Source organism: Hippoglossus hippoglossus, chromosome 3, assembly GCF_009819705.1.
Source record: "Hippoglossus hippoglossus isolate fHipHip1 chromosome 3, fHipHip1.pri, whole genome shotgun sequence".
NCBI lineage: Eukaryota > Metazoa > Chordata > Actinopteri > Pleuronectiformes > Pleuronectidae > Hippoglossus > Hippoglossus hippoglossus.
Window position 1 is genome coordinate 16,980,084 of NC_047153.1, and position 19,112 is coordinate 16,999,195.

Consider the following 19,112-nt stretch of genomic DNA (forward strand, 5'->3'; position numbering starts at 1 on the left):
GCTTTCCAATTTCCTGCTTTAACCTGATTCTTCCTGTAGTGAGCTGGTTTCTTAAGTGTGCATGTTATTGTAATGCATTAAATCCAACCATAGCATCTGAAGATTAGCATACCGTGAATGTAGCTGTGAAAACACTAAATGATGTGATATATCCCCATTGGGAGTCCCTGTCTCTTAATAAGCCTTTGATATGTAAAGAGAGGGTGAGGCTGTGACCCCTCCCACTATCAATCAGTGGGAGAGGGGCCCTCCTCCTGTATGCTGGGCAGCAGTCAGACTCTGGGGTTACAGCTCCCATCACACAGTGATGCATCGGGAAACATTTCAACAATGCGACAACCATACCACCCTCGACCTTTGAGATACCCTCACTGACCCTGATGCATCTTGAGGAAAGCTGTGTCTAAAATATCTGCTGCATCATTGTCTGATCAGAGTGACCCAGGCTGAATACTGTACATTGAACACATATTACTACTTCTAAAAGAAGATTATTACTAACATCTTCTGATGACTAAAAAGTGATCTTAAAGTAAAAAAAGAAATCTCTTTTTGACACTACAGCAGGATTATATATAGGGATGATGCTGAAGTGAAGACATCGAGGCAGTCTCAGCGTCTTTGCAGATGGTTTGTCGAGACTTGTGGCTTCGACAAAAATCATACTTTGCATTAAAAAAAGAACTCCTTCCGAAGAATTTACAGATCACACGACACCTCCTCTCATACCTGTAAGATGTCATCAGGGTTATCCTGAGCTGCCGCCACAAAAAGTTCATGTCGACACACCACTCCCTCTGCCAGGAAGTATTTTAAGATCATACGCGAGTAGCTATCATATCGGTCCTCTTCTGCAAAAGAAAGAAAAGGACAACAATCAGAATTTGAGTGCGAATGGAAAATTCAAGCAAACATAGGACTGAAACTGTCACTCAATGCAGAACTCTAACACTGTCAGCAAGGCCTAAGGAAGGGCTTTAATGATAAAAGTAGGTGCAACGTCCACCAGATGAGAAAATACATCAACCTCAGGTCTAACATTAGATCTTGTCTCATTCAGATGCCACAGATCCTGTAGGTCAGGACCACATCACAGCTGCTGACTGCAAATTGGAGTAAGGACCACACTCGGGCTACCTTTTCCAGGGGAACAGATGAAGAGGCAATCGACATGGCACAGAAACAAAGTTGTTTCTGTGTGATCTGACAATCAACATTGACACGACACCTTCAACTTTCTTGTTCGGGTCTTAACAGAAGTCTTGTCCACCTTCGCCTGTCATTGTTTCAGGCAGCGTCAGAGGTGAGAGGTAGGCACCTGTCTTAAGTATTCACCTGTGCACCCCCCCCCCCTGCTGAGAGCTACCCCCGGCTGTCAGGACAAACGACAGGAGGAGGCAGAAGTAAGATATGATGGTGCCTGTCCTCAAAACGCCTCCTGACATCTGGTTCACTCAAATCGCTGCTTTTTGTGTGAATTCCAATGGCATCCTTTCATATGTTTCTAGTGTCGATCCCATCAGGTGTGTTTATTATCAGCAAAGTAGGTTAAAGAAAGACTTTCAGCACAAGTTACATCTACAGGGGTGACTCATACATTAAATGGACAAGCAATTATTAAAATACTGTCCCGAAGCAGCCACCCAGCTCTTCCACACTAAATCCTGCATCATCACCGTGACCCCCCCACCCTTCCCGAACACATAACTCTTCCCAGCAAGCTACTGCTGCTTCCTGTCACAATCACCATTTTGTAAAGATTTCATAGGCCTCTTCACACAATGACGATCAGTGGGCACAGGGACAATGGCAGCAGTGACAGTTTAAGGTAATGGGCATACAGCTGACAGCTTGGGAATGACATCCTGACGTGTCATCCTCGAACATCCGGAGAATTCCCCCTCTGCCCTCCCACGTTCCCCATCTATGTCCTCACCTACGGACTCTAGGATGGCCCAGGAAATTCCATGGCTCTTCAATTTGTTGTCGGTGGGGCTCCCTGTTCTCTTATTGATGGGTTTCTAGGTCAGCAGGCCTTTGTGGCTTTCAGCAGGCCCCACAAAGACTCCCAGATGGGCCCTCTCAAGATGGGGCCTATTGTGGTCGTGTTTCTATGGGAGCCTTACAAATGGAACCTCCAGGAGTCATTAGGCTGTTGAGGCGGGGGGTAAGGGGAGGCGGGTGGGAGGTGTTGCGGGGTATAGGCGCAACAGGGGGTGGGGGACGGTCATATCTTTGAGGTAGATCAGTCAGTCTGGACAGTCACGGGACAATTTTTTTCCCTTCTTTTTCTTCATCATGTTTATTATTGTGAATAAGGTCTGTGAAAAGGTGGGGGGGGGGGGGGGGGGGGGGGGGGGAGGCCTCGGTTTCATTTGCCTTCAAACAGAGAAGTGGGAGACTCCTGAATCATATCTGCTGAAGCTGCAGGGGGAGGAGACAGAATATCTAGGTCACAGTGTTTTTTCTCCCCTTCTTCTTTGGTCTATGATGCACTATTATTTCTACAGAGCCGCTCAGTGGCCGTATACAGCAGGTAAACAAACAATCACGTCAAAAACATTGAAATAAACACTAATACAAAAGGTGGTCTTATTGGGTTAATTGCCTATTGGCAGCATCTGTCGACCCCCTGATACTGTATCTGCTCATCATATCTCTTAAGCCTTTAACTAGTGTGACAGCTGTTCCTCTTCACCAAGCAGTTTGTCGATTTCAGGCTGATGGTGTTATGATTTTTGAGACTCTTCACAAGAAAACAAATTATTTTTTCATCACATTATTACTTTTTCTGACCAACGCACCTGTCACTCTGTTAGGTGTCTAATATCGCCTCTCACATGTGTGAAAATTAATCTATTATACCTAAATTATCCTTACCTCTGTTCTTCATGTTGAAGAGTGTCTTTGTTTTTAATCACAACATCTTTATTCTTTTCTGTACTTCACTTATATGGCTTCAACAGTCTTATGTTTTCTGTTATTATGATGCATTATGGGAAGTTAAGTGAACTAAACTGACAAATATACCCTAATTAGGGATGAAATGCTTACTGGTTTCATAGTATACAGTGTTAAAATTCCTGATGGTTAGTTGTACAGTTTCAATCTGTAATTACTGTGGTGATTTGGTTGATACTGTAACAGCCTGAGTCGCTAGTGCTCTGGCCATATCATCCATCCACAATCACCAAATTGCGTGTGTTTAACAAACGCTGATATTTTTTCCTGACTCTCAGACATTTGGGATCCACGTCTACATTTAACGTAATGAGTTGTCAACCTTCTCTCCTCTGCTCATCTTGTTTTGTGTTATTTTATGTTATCAAGATCTGAAACTGTATTTGTTTACATATGGTTATGTTGTTCTTACTGCACATACTTTGTTCATAATCGTTTTTAAATACTAATTTGATTTACTTATTTCGTTATTTAAGTCTTTGTTTAAACCTGCATTACGGGAAGTTTTCATTGAAAAAATAAAAAACGCTGTTAGCAAGCTGAAGCCTTTATTTTTCAAAGGTTATGTTGCACATTTGAAATGGTGTTGGTCATCAATATATTATTTAAGCATTAAACTCTGTGAAACTACTTCAGTTTGTGTATCAGCAGTCTTCAAGAATTGTCAGCAGCTTTTGAACAATACTGTGATAGTACTAATAACCATGATAATTTCGACACTATAATCATGATATAAAATTTTCACACAATTTCATCTCTAAGTCAAATGTATTCTACCTTTTGTGTTGTTAAGGAATATCACTGTGTCCTTTGTGGTGTTCAATGCAAGCATTTTTTATATGCACCTTGTTTGTTGTTACACTGTATCTCTTGTTGTTATACCTGACCTGAAACATGTTTATATATTGTAACTATAGTTTTTCAGATTAACATTTAGTTTGTCAGAGGAATAATTATGGGATTTACTTTTAATACACGGTTTATATCATCTTATATCACCATTAAAACTGTCTTTAAACTCAATGTTTTTGAGACAAGTGCATCTCAAAGCAGTAAAATATTAAAATCTAAAGCAAATTTAGTGGTAACTATTATGTATCTGGGTCTCACATGTATAACATGTTTATCATATGAGACCCAGTGGAAGATACTGTAGCTCAGTTATGGAATCAGTTGCTGGATTTAGAAATCTGGTTGACAAGACATTGCACATCACTCTGTAATTTAGGGTCAACGTTTGTTTAGAGAATCTGAGTTCTGAAAATAGATGCACTAAACCCAAAATGTTTTTTTTACAACGATAATAATGTGGTACAGAGAACTATGATGAATATAATGTTTTACCTTTGACTGTGAAAACTGGACGATACGAAAATTTGTTTCATTTAGTTTTTTACTGTTATTGTGAACTGCACAATGCTTTGTTTCGTAAGATAAAAGATTGATTTAGTCATTTTGGTCGACGTGCAAATTTTGAGTTTGATATTTACTTATGAAACATAAATTAGCCAGATATCTGGAGAAAGCCTGCAAGAAGAGAAAAAAGGCTCTTTATTGTTTCAGTTTCGGATTTCTGTTCCTTTTTGGTGTGTGTGTTTTCTCTTTCTCCCTTTTTCTCCCTGTACTAATACCGGAGGAAGATGTATGCGTTTGTAAATTATGTGTGTCTTGTAATTCCAAGAAGGGATGGGCCAAATACATGAGCCTGACACAGAAATAAACTAGAACGGCACTCAGTAGAGTTCATGCCTCTGCCAAGGCCCAACAGTCCCCTTATGAAACCCCATTTGAATTCACTAGATCCAGATTTTTATTTGGATCTGCAGGAAATTGCAGAAAATCTGAAATATTAGTCCCCTAAACATGTCTATTATTTTTCATCAAGATTAATGAATTAATATCTGAGAAATCAAAGAAAATGTAAAAAAAAAAGAAAAGAATACCCTTTTAAACATTCACAATGTTAAAGAAAGTTAAAAAAAAATCCTGGATCCACACAAAAATTGAAGGCACTCTTCCTCGGGTCATGCCCCACCCCCCTACACAATTTCATGGAAATCAGTTGAGTAGTTTTTGTGTAATCCTGCTAAAAAATCATAAATATATGTATGGGAAAGAAAAAAGCCTTCTCTTAAACAACCTAATGGAAAGAAAGCGTACATGGTGAACATAATAAGAGCTGCGGAGCTTTGTTCCTTCCCTTACAAAAACACAGCAGATGAGAGATCTTCAGACAGAAGCCATACTGGACTGATCCCCCTGTGGTTGACAAATCGGGATGGACAGCTCAAGACACTTCAAAGCAGACAACGACCAGTCTGATAATTTTATGTCTGTGTCTCACAAACAGGCCATCACGGCTAAAGGGGCAGACTGTAGGAGACGACTGCCTGAAACAAACACAAACAAACACACACTCCAAACCCCCCCCCCACCCATCCCACCCACCCAGCCAGCCAGCCACATAACAAAACAGACACACAGACAGCACACTGTGTGCGCACACACATCACTATTTCAGAGACAAACACAAGAGAGCGCACACACGCATTTCACCTTTACTGTGTCTCTCATTACCAGATGAAACCAACCGTACATTGATTCACAAAATGGAAGGGAAGAACGCATTAGTGTGTAATCACTGACTCCTGCATCGATTGGGGGGATGAATTAAAGGGCAAAGCAATATCATCAGTTGGTATAGGCCTCGGCTACACACAAATTACAGCTTCAAGGGGAAACAAGATACCTTAACCTTACTGTCTACCAGTGCATATAGCCTCGTCTATGATGAATGATAATAATAATAATAACACTACAGTGGGAGACATTTATGTCTCTAGAAAACACACTTGCTTTGAATGTAATTCAGAAAAGTTCAAAAACACATCCGCAGATGAGCATATTAATTAAGGATCAGAAAGGAAGTGTGAACACCTGGGATTCTAACTAGCGACCTTCGGGGCATTACTTTATCTTCCATAGCAAACCACAATGAGCCAGAGCACAGATAGACAGTGTTATTAGGCTCACCAAAAGTGATACTGAATTTGATTTTGAGAATACATTTCATTTTTGGCTGTACGGGAATATATGAATTGTCGGCTAAAGTTATAGCCACAGTGATAGCTTTGTGCAGTGTCATTTAAAATCAATGTAACTTTTTTACTGAGAGAGTCGCAAATAGTTCAGAAATAGCTGAAGGCTATAGGGCTTCATTAAAGAGCAGCAATATGCACCTTCCTGGTTTAAAGTATCCAATATTACATACCAAGTGTCTTTGAGCAAACCGATTCACTGACAACTACCAAACAAACACCTGCAGTAACAGTTGTTCGTCAACTTCCATCTCTAGCTCCAGTTAGAGAAAATAAAAATGTGTAGATGCAGATGGCTTCATTTAGAACACGGCTTTAAGAACTAGGATAAATACACATTTAACTTACTCATGAAGTGTAAAGACATCAAGGTGAACTGTAGTTCAGGAAGACTGAACTGTGTACAGTGTTCAATAGAGTCACAGTGTTCACCACATGTTGGGTAAGGCTCAAACCACGAGTATTGAGTACTCATGTAATAATGTAGTGAAGCTTATGGTGACTATAATGGGTCAATGGTTTCTAGTCGGTGTTATTGATACAGTTCATAAATAGAATAGTTTTAAGAAAAGGAAACTTAATCATGTTTTGTCTTAAGTTCATGTTGACAGAAAAACTGTCACTAAAATCACGAATCTGTGATTTACTTATTTTAACAAATCCCAAATTCCTTGAACTCACTCCTCACTTGAAGGGGTAATTAAAATATCTAACAAATAAAGTCATCACAATAGTAATCAGTGGTGTCTAATAACAGTGCCCTTCTCTCAATAGCTGATACATGATTAGTTTGAATTAAAGACCGATTCCTCCTCGTATTATCTTCTTCTTTTTCTGTTTTAAGAAGAAATACATCACATGCAATAATGAAACCACTTCATGGGGCCTGTAAATAGAACAACATCTGAAATGAAAAGTGAGACGCTCACCTATGAGAAGTACTGTTCCGACTGCTAAACCACCACCTGTTTGTGGATTGAGAAAGAAGAACAAGAACATCGGTTATTCTATATAACATCAGTAACATGTTACAGAGTCAGTCTTTCTCTGCACTGGTGTGAATTGCCATAGAAATAAGTTTTCCAATAAGGAACGAGTGTGTTACAGTGAGCACATTAGCAAAACTATGAAACCACAGCATCTAAATGGAAAACAGCAATCATTAATTGTTACTCTGTACGTCTGTGCTTTTCTTACTGTGATCACTTTTTCACGTTGGTTGTGTCAAAAGCTCCATTAACTCAAAAAAAAAAAAATGAAGACCACTGGTTGATAGTTTCACTCATTATTTGTATTAAATCCAGTGTTCTGCTTATGTGCTGTATACAGATGAGTATCAGGGACCACAGTGGATCCGGTGTGTTCAGGCCGAGACAAACCTTTGCTTGTTTAAAACACAATCACACTTGAGAGATGAAACATAAAACAAGATTGCCGTATACTACTAATATTACACATTTAAAGTGCAGTCATCTGACCCTTACCCTCCAAATGTCTTCTCATTAAAGAAAAGTTAAATCAGGAATGTGTCATCGCTACCAGACATCGAAGCATATCAAAAGATTTTAAATTTTAGTTACAGAAGACAAAAAAAAAGGACAGGAAAACAAATCTCAACCCACACAACTATCCAGTGGTCCATAAGATGAAGGGATGCCATATTTTACCACCTGAGCTAACAAGTGGCTGCTTGAATCTCATTATTTCCTGTGCTCATGACATAGAAAAACATGTCAACTTGTGATTAACAACTTTTGCTGGTGATTTTATGTCACGGATTTAATTTTATAGCATCTGGTAGTGAGTTGGGAGACATTTGCTTTCTTCAAATGGCATGAATATCAAGACAAGGCAGGCGAATCTGATGTTTTTGTGCAACTATAAGTATAAGGTGACACGAATCATTTTGTAAAATGAAAAATCTCAACTACAGACCAACGCTTCACAATGCAATGCAAAACGAGTCTCTTCTGTAATGTATAATGTGTGTGTGTGTCTGTGATGCTAACAGTAACTTCCTCCTGGTCAGTACAGTTTGATCTGTCCTGACAGGGACCAAACCCCCCCTCCTGGTGGAATGACAGCTCTGCCCTGAGCGAAATGAATCACACCACCACCGTGTCACTGCTGTCAGTGTGTTTATCTGAAGTTGCATGAGAAACCCACAGTTAGCCGAGTAGCTAGCAGCAGCACTGACCGAGCAGAAAGTCCAGTGAGGTGACACCGGTGGAGACTAAGAGCTGTCCGTTCAGAACCGACGGTCTGGTGCCGGGTATGGAGATCAACTTGCTCCTGGTTTTCTTCTGGAAACTCGTCGTGTTGAACGGGGAGCGCTGAGCCGCGGGTTTACACGCACTGTCCACAGGCGCAGCCATTCTGCTCGTAGCGTGGCGACGCTTAGCAATGTTTTGGAGAGCGTCGTCCAATCAGAGGAGCGTTTGCTGGGGCTCGGCCAATGGGAGCAGCGGTTGTTACGGAGCCGCTCGCTGCAGCTGTCAACGAGGAAGTTCACTAAGCAGTGAAGTGCATGGTCAGTGGAAGCTTTTATTTACAGGTGAGTTAAAACTCTGCTCTCACACGTTAGCTTCTGTTAGCTGCTGTGTTTCTGTGTTTTATACTGACACCGTGAGGGTTTGTGTGCTCTGCATTAACCACAGGATATTAACTGATCAAATAAAACCGTGACAGTTGGTTTCTACTGCTGCCTGCGACCTTGTCAGTTTGTTGCATGACTTTAGAGAATCTGCTGAATGTTGCACAGAATTAGCTCTTAGGCTCATGGCATAGTACAACAAGCTGCACGCACGATATCATATTACATTCAAGTCAAGTCTATTTGATTCTAGTGTGTGTGTGTGTGCTGTCCATGGTGCAGGATCAGGGTTAGATTACCATCTCTATAGTAGATTTAAAGGAGATTGTAGCTGTTGCATATGAATGGTTGAATGGTTAAATAGACTGAATCAGTCAAAATATGTTTACAGCATAATGGAGCATGTGCCACTGGATGAAACACACACATCCACATTAATACATGTGTCATTACTACTTCCTGCATGAAAAGCAGCTGTAACAGCCAGAAAATTGACTGATTTTGAGGATTGGTGCTTTGTGTGAAAATATTAAATGCAATTAACACAGCGTAGCAACTTATGAATACACAACATATCGCTGTACTCTTTGCATCACAAATGTAAAGAACCAATATGCTTTATGTCACTATATTAGTGTCAATTGACAAATTAATGTATTGTGATGTTGGCTGCAGCACAACATAGTATCACAGTAGCTAAGTTTATTTTATTCTATTCTATTCTATTCTATTCCCTGTCGAGGCGTGTTCTTTGTAAAGACAGAATAAACAAATGTGTAATCTATCTCTTAATTTACATCCTGAGGTTATGTCCTATATACAATGTGATAAACGGGGTCATGGACTGCAGTTTTACAAATTCATCATAAAACAGAGCAGCTTCATGTGTGTTTCTCTATACACTTTAAATCACTAAACATTACACATGTGTATTTGTGGTCGTATACACTGTTGTCATGTCAAGCTGACGGTGAATGTCACTGTGGATCCATGTGCGTCGCTTCACCATTCACATTCATTTCAGAGGGAGGGTTGAGCAGGTGTAAGTGAGGGAAGCTCAGAGTATGACACATTAACAGGAGTAAACCACTGCAGCCCAATGATAGCTGTGGGAAGAGTTTCACTCCCACCTTGAAATGATCATAGAATAATAAGCACTACTCTTGAACACCAGCACAGTCCGTTCCTGCTTATACTCTACCTGCTCTGCACCAAGTCAGCTCAGTGTAACCTGATGATGAACTGCTGGCCTCTTTTAACTTTATAACCTTTAAGACTGTTTTCCCCTAAAACACAGTAGTAAACTGGAGCATTTGATATCCTTTTGGGATTTTCATGGAATGGTTAAAAGAGAGAAAAATATATATATGTAGGTAATATATTATACATTATAAAAAAAAATCTTTGATTTTGACACACAACAAATTTATTGTACATTTTACCATCATGTAAAAAGAGTTGAATTCAAGTACAGTAATGTCATTTTAAGTCATTTTTGATATAACCTTAATTCAGCGTGGTCCAGAATATACTCTTATATTTATGATATATCATTAATATTATTTAAGATATTAAATTGGCACTAGAATACAGGATGAGTATATTTTACTTCACAGAAACTAGTTTTGTTTCAGTATGAAATAATATAAGCACATTGTGAAGTGTCCAACATTAACAAAAACTAAAATACTCATAGGGTTGAGCACTGAAATGTAAAATGTAATGCATCACTGTGCTCAGCAGCTAGGGGACCTTTTTCACCTTTTACATATCACACAGTCTAGACAAAGCGCAGATGCAAACGCAGTACAATAGAATATGGTAGTAGTTATACAACAAATACAGCAATTCATGATGGATGGATTCTGTCAAGTGGCTTTCCTTATAGGGTTCTTCTATTGTGCATGCTGGCTCACACTACAAAGGGACATTTTAATGTCACATCAATATCTACCTGTGTTTTTCCTACTATGACAAGCAGATATATCTGCTATGAAAAATGGAAACTTTCACATATTTGAGAACTCTTTATGTTCTGTCTGATCCTGCAAACCACAAACCAGAAGTCCTGTATGTCCACTTTGAATACTGCTTGACGGATGAGTGATAATTGTAATCCTTGAGACAGCTATAAAAAGCTTTGTGTGGCAGGGAGAGGCTAGAGGCAGCACAAGATCACAGGATACTCTAAGGCTCCAGAGGAAGCAATCGCCCAACTGCTCACTTTACAAATGCTCTTAGCAGAGGCAGTCCTGCTGTTTTGACAGCACTGTTGAGATTTATATGTGCTGACAGGAGACCAAGGGAATATATCATGACTGACAACACTGGGCATTGTGGAAAGCCTATATGATACAAATAAGATGCGCTGACTGACCTGCATTTCAGAAGGAGGGGTGCCTGCTTCAGCAGCGCAACGTGCAGGATGCAGGAGCACACTGCTGTGGAAACTTTTCCCCACATCCTCCGCACAATGCCAGTCACCTTGTTTCCTAACTCTCCTCAACAATACAGCGTGTGGAAGTGTAAACACAGCCGCCTAATTGTACAGAAATAACACAATTTTCTTCATTTTCAATGTGTCATCTGTTCATGTGTGTTTATTTTCTGCAGTGTTTTTGTCACTTCTTTCAGCCCCTGTATCTGATGGAGCTATATAATGGCAGCAGTCATAACATGTCAGATCTTTCCTGCTCAGACTGTTTTGGTTTCTTCAGTCTAACGCTGCCATCAGTGAAGAACTGCGAGAAGCAGTGGAGATTTGGGTCTGAGGGAGGCAAGATTATCATCAGCGTGCACCATATTTGTTTTGTTAGTGTAGAAAGGAAAGCAATATTCCAAGGGTGTAAGTACAATAAGCAGAGGATGGGTTTTTGTAAACAGCTAATTTTGACTGTACGAATTTGACTTTTTCCATTTATTCATCTCGCATTGTTTGAGGAACTTTATTTTTGTTCCCTGAGATTTTTTTGCTGATGACATACAGAACACTTTTTTTTTAGCTCGACCTATCGGAGAGAAGAAAATAGACTGTGAAAATACTTGCTCATCAAGAACTAAAGGAAATCTCATTCTCAAAAATCATAGGTTTATGTTCCTGTTGAGGTGTAGCGTATATATGAGGCTTCATAATGAGCTGCCCAGAGCTAAACACAAATAGCTTTGTGAATCTGATACAACACCAGATAAGATCTTTCCATTCTTTCAGCACCGGGCCAGCAGCCGGTGGTCAATACAATAAGACTTAGTGGCTGATTTCTTTTTTCCATTCAGTGTAATTGGCTGGGGACTCTGTCAACCCACACTTCCTTTCACTTCATAGCAGTTGTATTCATATCACTTGGCTATTATTTGCACTGGCTGACCCATTGATTGTAGGTTTAAACCCTCAGCTCCTCAAATAGTAACCTCGCTCAGCTGTTTCACGGCTGTGTTGCCGTTAGCGACAATGAAAAGAGCAATATGGAGATCAGTCGCTTCAAATAAGCCTCTGATAGAAGGCAGACCTAGACGAGATGGGGGCTAGACGCAGCACTCTGTGACTGAGACTCTTACATCTGTCACTCTCCATCCAGCCAGGTGTCTGTGTCGAAATCAGCAGGATTATCTCTGATTGGACTGATAGTTGAAACAGACCCCCCCGGTTGACAAACCTCCTCCTTTTATATAGCTCACATTAAGATCAAATCAAGCACTGCGCAACAGGACAAATGCCCCACCCTCCTCTGCCTTCTGCTGCCCAGAGGACAGAGGACATCAGAGGTGGGATTCGTCCCCTCTCTGGTGCTGCCTGCTCCTCCAGACTCCCTTCCATCTGGGATCCTCAGGGAGACGAAGAATATCTGACAAGGGACTTGTAAGCCTCTTAGCCCCCCTGTTGCGCAGCTCTCTCTCAGCCCATGTTTTCCTAATTTAGTTGTGTAAGGAGTCCACTGCAAGGCCCTTGTGTGCTGCTTGGATTGAAATTCTCTTTGTGGCTCTAATAGACTGGCCATGTATATCAATTAACACTACTGAGCCAGTGGCAGGTTCAAACCTCTGGAGACCAGTGGCTGTAATTCCTTTTTCAATGTTTCCTTATGGCTTCAATAATGTGTATTTAATTAGGTATACATTTTTTTAATAGAGTGATGTTGTCTTTATTATTTGTTAAATTACCTCTGCCAAATGTTTTCACCTGGCTCTGTTTGTTTGTCTGTTAGGGGGATTATGCAAAAATGACTGGACGAAAAACCATTACATTTTGGGGTGAAAAAAATCTGTTGGTGTCAATTTGGTGCGACTTGATTGAATGTAAGACAGTCGGGCCTTAGCTCAGTGCTATTCTAGTTTATTATTTCTACTTTTAAATTAGCCAAACTATGTGCATTCAATAAAAAAAATCAACATTAGATCTTGGGAACCCTAATGCTATTTTTCTGTGTATAAATAAATGTTTTTTATTGAATGAATGATGTTTTTGAAATAATGATGTCAATGATTCATTAGTTAAAGTTAGAAAGGCTTTAAGAAATGTTATTTGTATGGATTTATTTGCCACCAGTGTTGATTATAAGACAATTTACTCAAATGTTTGAATATTGTCATGGTTGTTTCATTGTTTTCATCATGAGGAAACATCATATGAAAGAACAATAACAACTTCACAAATGCTTTTCAGTTTTTGATAGACTGCATTTTCGTTTTGGGTCTTTATTCATGTCAGTGCAGATGATGAAATTAGACCTCCTCCATGATTTATTGTTGCAGTGTGAAAATTGATATCTGGGTGGATATAATGATGAGCTTCTCCATGTATTGGCTTTTAATGGTCTTGGGTGAAAAAAAGTGTTTTCCTGGTTGCCGCTTCCTCAGTAAGAGAATCACAGAGTTAAACACACATCAAGTGTTTCCATCGCCAGCTCTTCACTTGAGGTCCCCTCTTTTCGCCACCAGTAGCGCTGTGCTGTGACCGCGGGAGGCCAGTTGACACAGATGGTTCTGCAGAGTGGGCTGCGCTGACTTTCTTTGTTTTCCCATGAACATGTTTGGCGTGTAATCCCGGATTAGCAGAGAGACTTTGTGTTAATTTACAGCTGTAATTCAGCATTCATTTAATGTTGGTATTCCCCTAACACACACACACATGTCGGGTATTAGGGCCAAGAGATAGTGTGGGTCGCCTGACTCTTTGCTGGGGAGGATTGGAGGTCACAGAGATCCAATCAGAGGCTTCTGTTGATGTCCACCTCATTCTGAATCCCGAAGGAGTCGCTGCAGCCAGCTCGCATATACAGCTTCTGTGAAACACATAGGTAGTGCTATTGTCTGTGCACATTCATGCCACATCCACATGCACACACACAGACACACACTATCAATGACAGAGGGTGCCTCAGAAAACCAGGCGGCTGCATATGGACTCTCTTGATATCAATCACTGGCCGTGTGATCTTGTTATGCAAAGTCCCTTAATCCCTACCTATGATGAATGCCCACTGGAATTGTGTGTGTGTGTGTGTGTGTGTTGGGGGGGCTGAAACAGAGATATGAGGGCAGCTGTACCAGGACGCTGTCCACTGTTCTTTGCGAATGAGTCCTAGCAAAGATTCCTGATCCCCAGCCTAGCAGAAGGAAGAACACATGTGAGATCATGTCTGAGGGTGCACTACAGTACCCGATGAGAGATGCCGGCAGAGGAAGCTGAGAGCAAGATAAATACGGCTGAATATGTTGCCTTAGTGCAGAACTGAGATTCACATTAACCTCGAGACCACTTGCTTCCCAACACGGGCATTATAGGGCCAGAGGTGTTATTGTACCAGCTGGGGGAGGACTGAGTTTGTAGCTCCTGTGGAACAGAACGAGGGACCTGAGCAGGCTGCGACTGCAAAGGGGCACTTCATTTGGGCCCTGTGCTGAGTTTATATATCTGTCCCCCCTCCACCTGCTTGGGCGCCACCATTCGCAGCGGCGGCAAAAAGCAGAAGGTTGCCAGGGGTGATGGTGGAATGGGGGGAAGAGCGGAGTAGCTGCACACAGGGAGGTGAAAGGATGGAGTTGGTCTTTTTTGGATCAGAGAGGATGTCGAATGGGCCAAAGAGACAAACATTGCTAGGGATGAAAGAATAGATAGAGGGCTTAATAGGTGGAATATAGTTGGCATGAATGAGAGAGCATTGTGTCTGTTTGTGTGTGTGTGTGTGAGAAGAGTGGAGGGGGGTAATGGGATTAGGGGTAACACCTTTGGCATGGCTTGGGAGAGCCACCTGACACCCGGTCTGTTGGGGACCTGGGGAGAAAGGCGGGGTGCAAGGAAGAAATTGGGGGTCTAATCCGTGTCCATCTTTGGGAAGTCATTCCCAGAGCTCTGAGGATTTGGGGCTTTGGTTTCCGCTCTGCTTGCTTTGGTTAATAATACCCTGGGAGGGAGAGGAGACATGGAGAGCGAAATAGGGAAAGAGACAGAAGGAATGGGGGAGATGGAGAAAGAGATTTCTTTACCCCTTGGTGGACTGGCAGGGCAGCGGCCGAAACCAAAACTGCTTGAAGTTCAGAATAACCTCTAAATCAAGCTGTATCTGTTCTTTTCTAAATATACACTTGTTTGTGTATATACGTTTGTGTGTGTTTGTCTGTGCAGATGCTCCTAGGCACACACTCTGTGTTTGTAAAGATTGACTTACTTTATTCTGTCCGTCCAACAGGTTGCAGCTTGAGTAAAAGTCAATAACCTGAGTGTGTCTGGGATGTTTGCTCAGAAGACACATGGGTGGTCCTTGTGTGTGTTTGTGTGTCCGAGTGTTTGCAGGGCGGGCACTCGGGCACTGGGGTGTCTTATCCGTTTCCATGGTGCTGACAGAAGTTGATAACTGTTCTAATAATTGCAGCCGCGGCGGAGGCCGTGGCGTGTCAGGGACTATAGCTCGCAGACGGCACAGAGCTGCTTGGCTGGATGTGTCACAGCTTCTGTGTTTGTCCCTCACCTCTGCACAAGGTGTTGATTGGTCCATCCTACACTGGACCAAAGTTCAGGGCAGTTTTCTGGTGTGAACTGGCTGCTCAGCCTCTGAGAATGAAACACCAGGGAATGTGCCATCTTAGCGGTAGGCCAACTGTGACAACCTTGTCCACACCCTGAGCAATTAAACCCCAAACAGCCTTTTGTTTTTAGAAATCCTGTCGAGGACATAAGCCTAAAATACCTGTCTCAGACACTCAGATAATTTCCTCACCTCTGTATATGTAAAGAGCATTTGATAATGACATTATATGTATTTTACATTGAGCCATAACCTATGTTTGTGTTTTGTGCTGCAGGTGGAGATGTTCCGTCGTGTGCTGGGGTCGACTTTGGGTTTTGTGGGCTACACGGTCCAGTATGGCTGTATTGCACATTGTGCCTTTGAATACTTTGGAGAATTTGTGGTGGTGGGTATCAATAATGTCACAGAGTGAATGGCTGATACCTTTTTCTTAGGGCTGGGCAATAAAACAATAATAATAATATTTATCGACATAATTATCAATAGTATCACATATGTAATTGTTTGCCTTGATATAATTTTTGGCTATGTTGTCCAGCCCTGCTTTTTCTTGAAATACAATTAATGAATTTATGCCCCATAAATAATTCTGCTTTTGTTGTTTTGCTTCAGTGCTCTGGTCCATCAATGGAGCCGACTATTGTCAGCCATGATATTGTCTTCTCAGAGAGGATGAGTCGTCATCTTTGCAAAATAGAAAAGTGAGTTCAGTCAGTTGATTCATGCAAATAGAGGAGACAGTAACCATGTTGGAATAAGTATTATGTACTATTATATACTGTGTGTATACATTTTTGATTAACTGTAAGATTTTTTTAGTCCTTTCTTTCCTTTTCTTTTTTAAAAGTTTGTCAATAGAGTAAAGGAAAAGATGTCAGCAATTTCCAGCAAATGTATAGTACCACATAGATCATACAAGATATTTTGCATGATAACTGTTGATGAACTTATCTTGTGTTCAATTCTTCTTTTCAGGGGGGATGTAGTGATTGCAAAGAGTCCATTTGACCCAAATATGAACATTTGTAAAAGGGTAATTGGGCTGGAGGGAGATAAAGTCTGCACAAGTTCCCCACCAGACATGTTCAAGACCCACACATTTGTGAGTATGTTTACATCATACAATCCCATATTTGTTGAAATTAATGTCAGCTTCTTTTCTCGTACGTCCTGTGATTACCTGCTTTACCAAGTGAGATTCCTCGTGGCAGTTTTACGGTTTTGCCTCCAGCATCTACAACTAAGAATCTCTTTGAAAGAAAAAAAGGTTTAAAAGATGTCGCGGAAATAGAGAATGAATGAAGAATGTGTTTATAGCAAAGCACTTGAAAGTTTGTTTCACCCTTAAATGACAAACAGAATTTCTATGCATAATGCAAAACCGTCTCTCGGTTTGCCTTTGGTTTTCTTTGTGTGTGTGTGTGCCACAGTCTATAGACTATCATAGTTGTTTACATTTTAGACCGCACACATCCATTTTGTGTCATTGGTCAAAATATCAGCTTTTGACAACACCTATATTTCCTCAGAACAGTGATAAAACCAGAGAGAGAGCAGGGGTTCTGCCGCTGAAACCACTGTCATTGCTTTTCTATTACTACTCTCCCCAACGCCCACAGCTCAGGCCTGCAATCTCTCTGAAGCCTGTTAGAGTTAGTGCCAGCCGAATGAGCAGACTGATGGGTGGGTGGAGATGTGTGTGTGTGTGTGTGTGTGTGTGAGTGTGTACATATGTCTGCAAAGCAAATGTTGCGTTTATGTTGCATGTTTTTGAATTTATTGTGTATTTTATAGACTGGGCAGACTGTTGAATGGGTTCAGTGGAACATAGCATAAGGCCAAGCCTGTAAGTATCATTCAGCAAATGAAATGGGGAAATAAAGAGGTTACCTATTCTGCTAGCTTCACCTCCACATACAGAGTGCAGAACGTGTAATATGAGACATTGTGATTCGTGATCTCAGGATGTAGTTTCTCACATTCAGGTCTCAGTTCAAGTCATTTTTAAACTGGCCAGTAGGTGGAGAGCTACTTGATTTAGGCTCGTCTATCAAGTGTAGATTGAAGCTGATTGGCCTCTATTCATTTTGGATGTTCCTTCACTTTCATTCATTCATGCCCACTGTATTACACAGCTACTTAAACCGGTGACATGACAGGTGATGATAGTTTGTTGGCATTTATTGTATCGTATTTATCATGTCATTAGTTTTGTGCTGTCAGGTAATCTGAACTGGTTCGTGTTGATCTGATTCATACAATGATAAACATGAACCATTAAGAGATTTGTAAATCAGGGTGTCAGTATTTTGTCTTTAAAGGCCCGACTGTGTAACAGGCTGATCCCTTATAAGTTGTGGCTAACATTTATTTAACAGGAATTAATATCAATAAGCTTTATCGAGATGAAAAAAAAGTCAGTGTCCTTGGGAGATTAAAAGTAAGTTTTTAAAAATAAGTAATAATCTAATCAACATAACACAAACAAAATCGTTCTTTCTAACTACAATTTATACAAATAAACTGTATTTTTGTCGTAGTGTGATATACATAGCATTGCACTGTATCATTTAGATAAGAATATATTCATCATTCATTTTTATGGATTACTGGTTTACTTAATGACGTCAAAAACATGAAAATGGTCCATTAAAATTCTTACTGTCCAATGTATCATCTTCATATCTTTTGTCGTTTGTATCAGTCCATTACCCAAAGATATTCAATTTTATTAAAGACTGAAAAGCAGTAAGATTGTCATTATTGTCTAATTTGAAAAAAATGACTTAATTGTTCATCAAAAATTCTCAAAAGTTGACTAATAGATTACTTGAGTTATCATCTCAGCTTACTTTTGAAAATGTAACAGGTCTGAGAAACAAAGTTGGTCATTGAAGTACAAAATTATTTACTTTTAAAATGATTCCGAAGGCTGAGAGTATTACAGCTCAAACTGTGTAAGCTGAGAGTAAACAACCAACATATGAGACACTAGGAACTTGCAAACTATTTCACATCAGTAGAGCCGACACCCAACATGGTGGACCAAAATACGCAAAATCTACTTCCTACACCAGGCTGTACAGTGGTGTGGTCTGTATCTCAGAGGAAGAGCCCAATGTCTGAGGTTCAGTGGGGAAAGATTCATCCTCTGTGTCAGAAGGATGGAGATACCCCAGGGGTCGGTCCTAGGTCCATTGCTTTTTAGCATCTTTTCTACATCTGTCAGAACAAATAGTAAGGTGCCAACTTTACATTATCACAATGTCTTGAGTCCTCTCACTTGACACTCAATAAAAAAAATTAAAATAAGGTCAAATCATCAAATGTCACATATTAGAGAAACTATATTTTCAGATTCATCTTCATTAAACGTTACAACCTACAGATTATTTTTAATTGCCAACATTGTCGTGCTTCCTCTCTGTTTTGTTT

The 19,112-nt window shown here is 40.5% G+C and overlaps 2 protein-coding genes across 3 annotated transcripts in view; one reads left to right on the forward strand and one right to left on the reverse strand.

Annotated features, from left to right (window-relative positions):
• The window catches only part of elp4 (elongator acetyltransferase complex subunit 4), a 55,089-nt gene extending 46,630 nt beyond the window's left edge, over positions 1-8,459 (reverse strand). Inside the window, exons 1-3 of the mRNA XM_034581746.1 lie at positions 8,257-8,459; positions 6,989-7,024; positions 730-851 (exon numbers count right to left, since the gene is read on the reverse strand). Coding sequence (XP_034437637.1) covers positions 730-851; positions 6,989-7,024; positions 8,257-8,434 — 336 coding nt within the window. The 5' untranslated portion in view covers positions 8,435-8,459. The remainder of the gene's footprint in view (positions 1-729; positions 852-6,988; positions 7,025-8,256) is intronic.
• A 23-nt stretch (positions 8,460-8,482) lies between these two features.
• Positions 8,483-19,112, forward strand: part of immp1l (inner mitochondrial membrane peptidase subunit 1) — a 58,996-nt gene continuing 48,366 nt past the window's right edge. For both annotated transcript variants that reach the window (XM_034581751.1, XM_034581750.1), the window contains exons 1-4: positions 8,483-8,613; positions 15,952-16,062; positions 16,290-16,378; positions 16,653-16,779. In XM_034581751.1, coding sequence (XP_034437642.1) covers positions 8,587-8,613; positions 15,952-16,062; positions 16,290-16,378; positions 16,653-16,779 — 354 coding nt within the window. In that variant the 5' untranslated portion in view covers positions 8,483-8,586. The remainder of the gene's footprint in view (positions 8,614-15,951; positions 16,063-16,289; positions 16,379-16,652; positions 16,780-19,112) is intronic.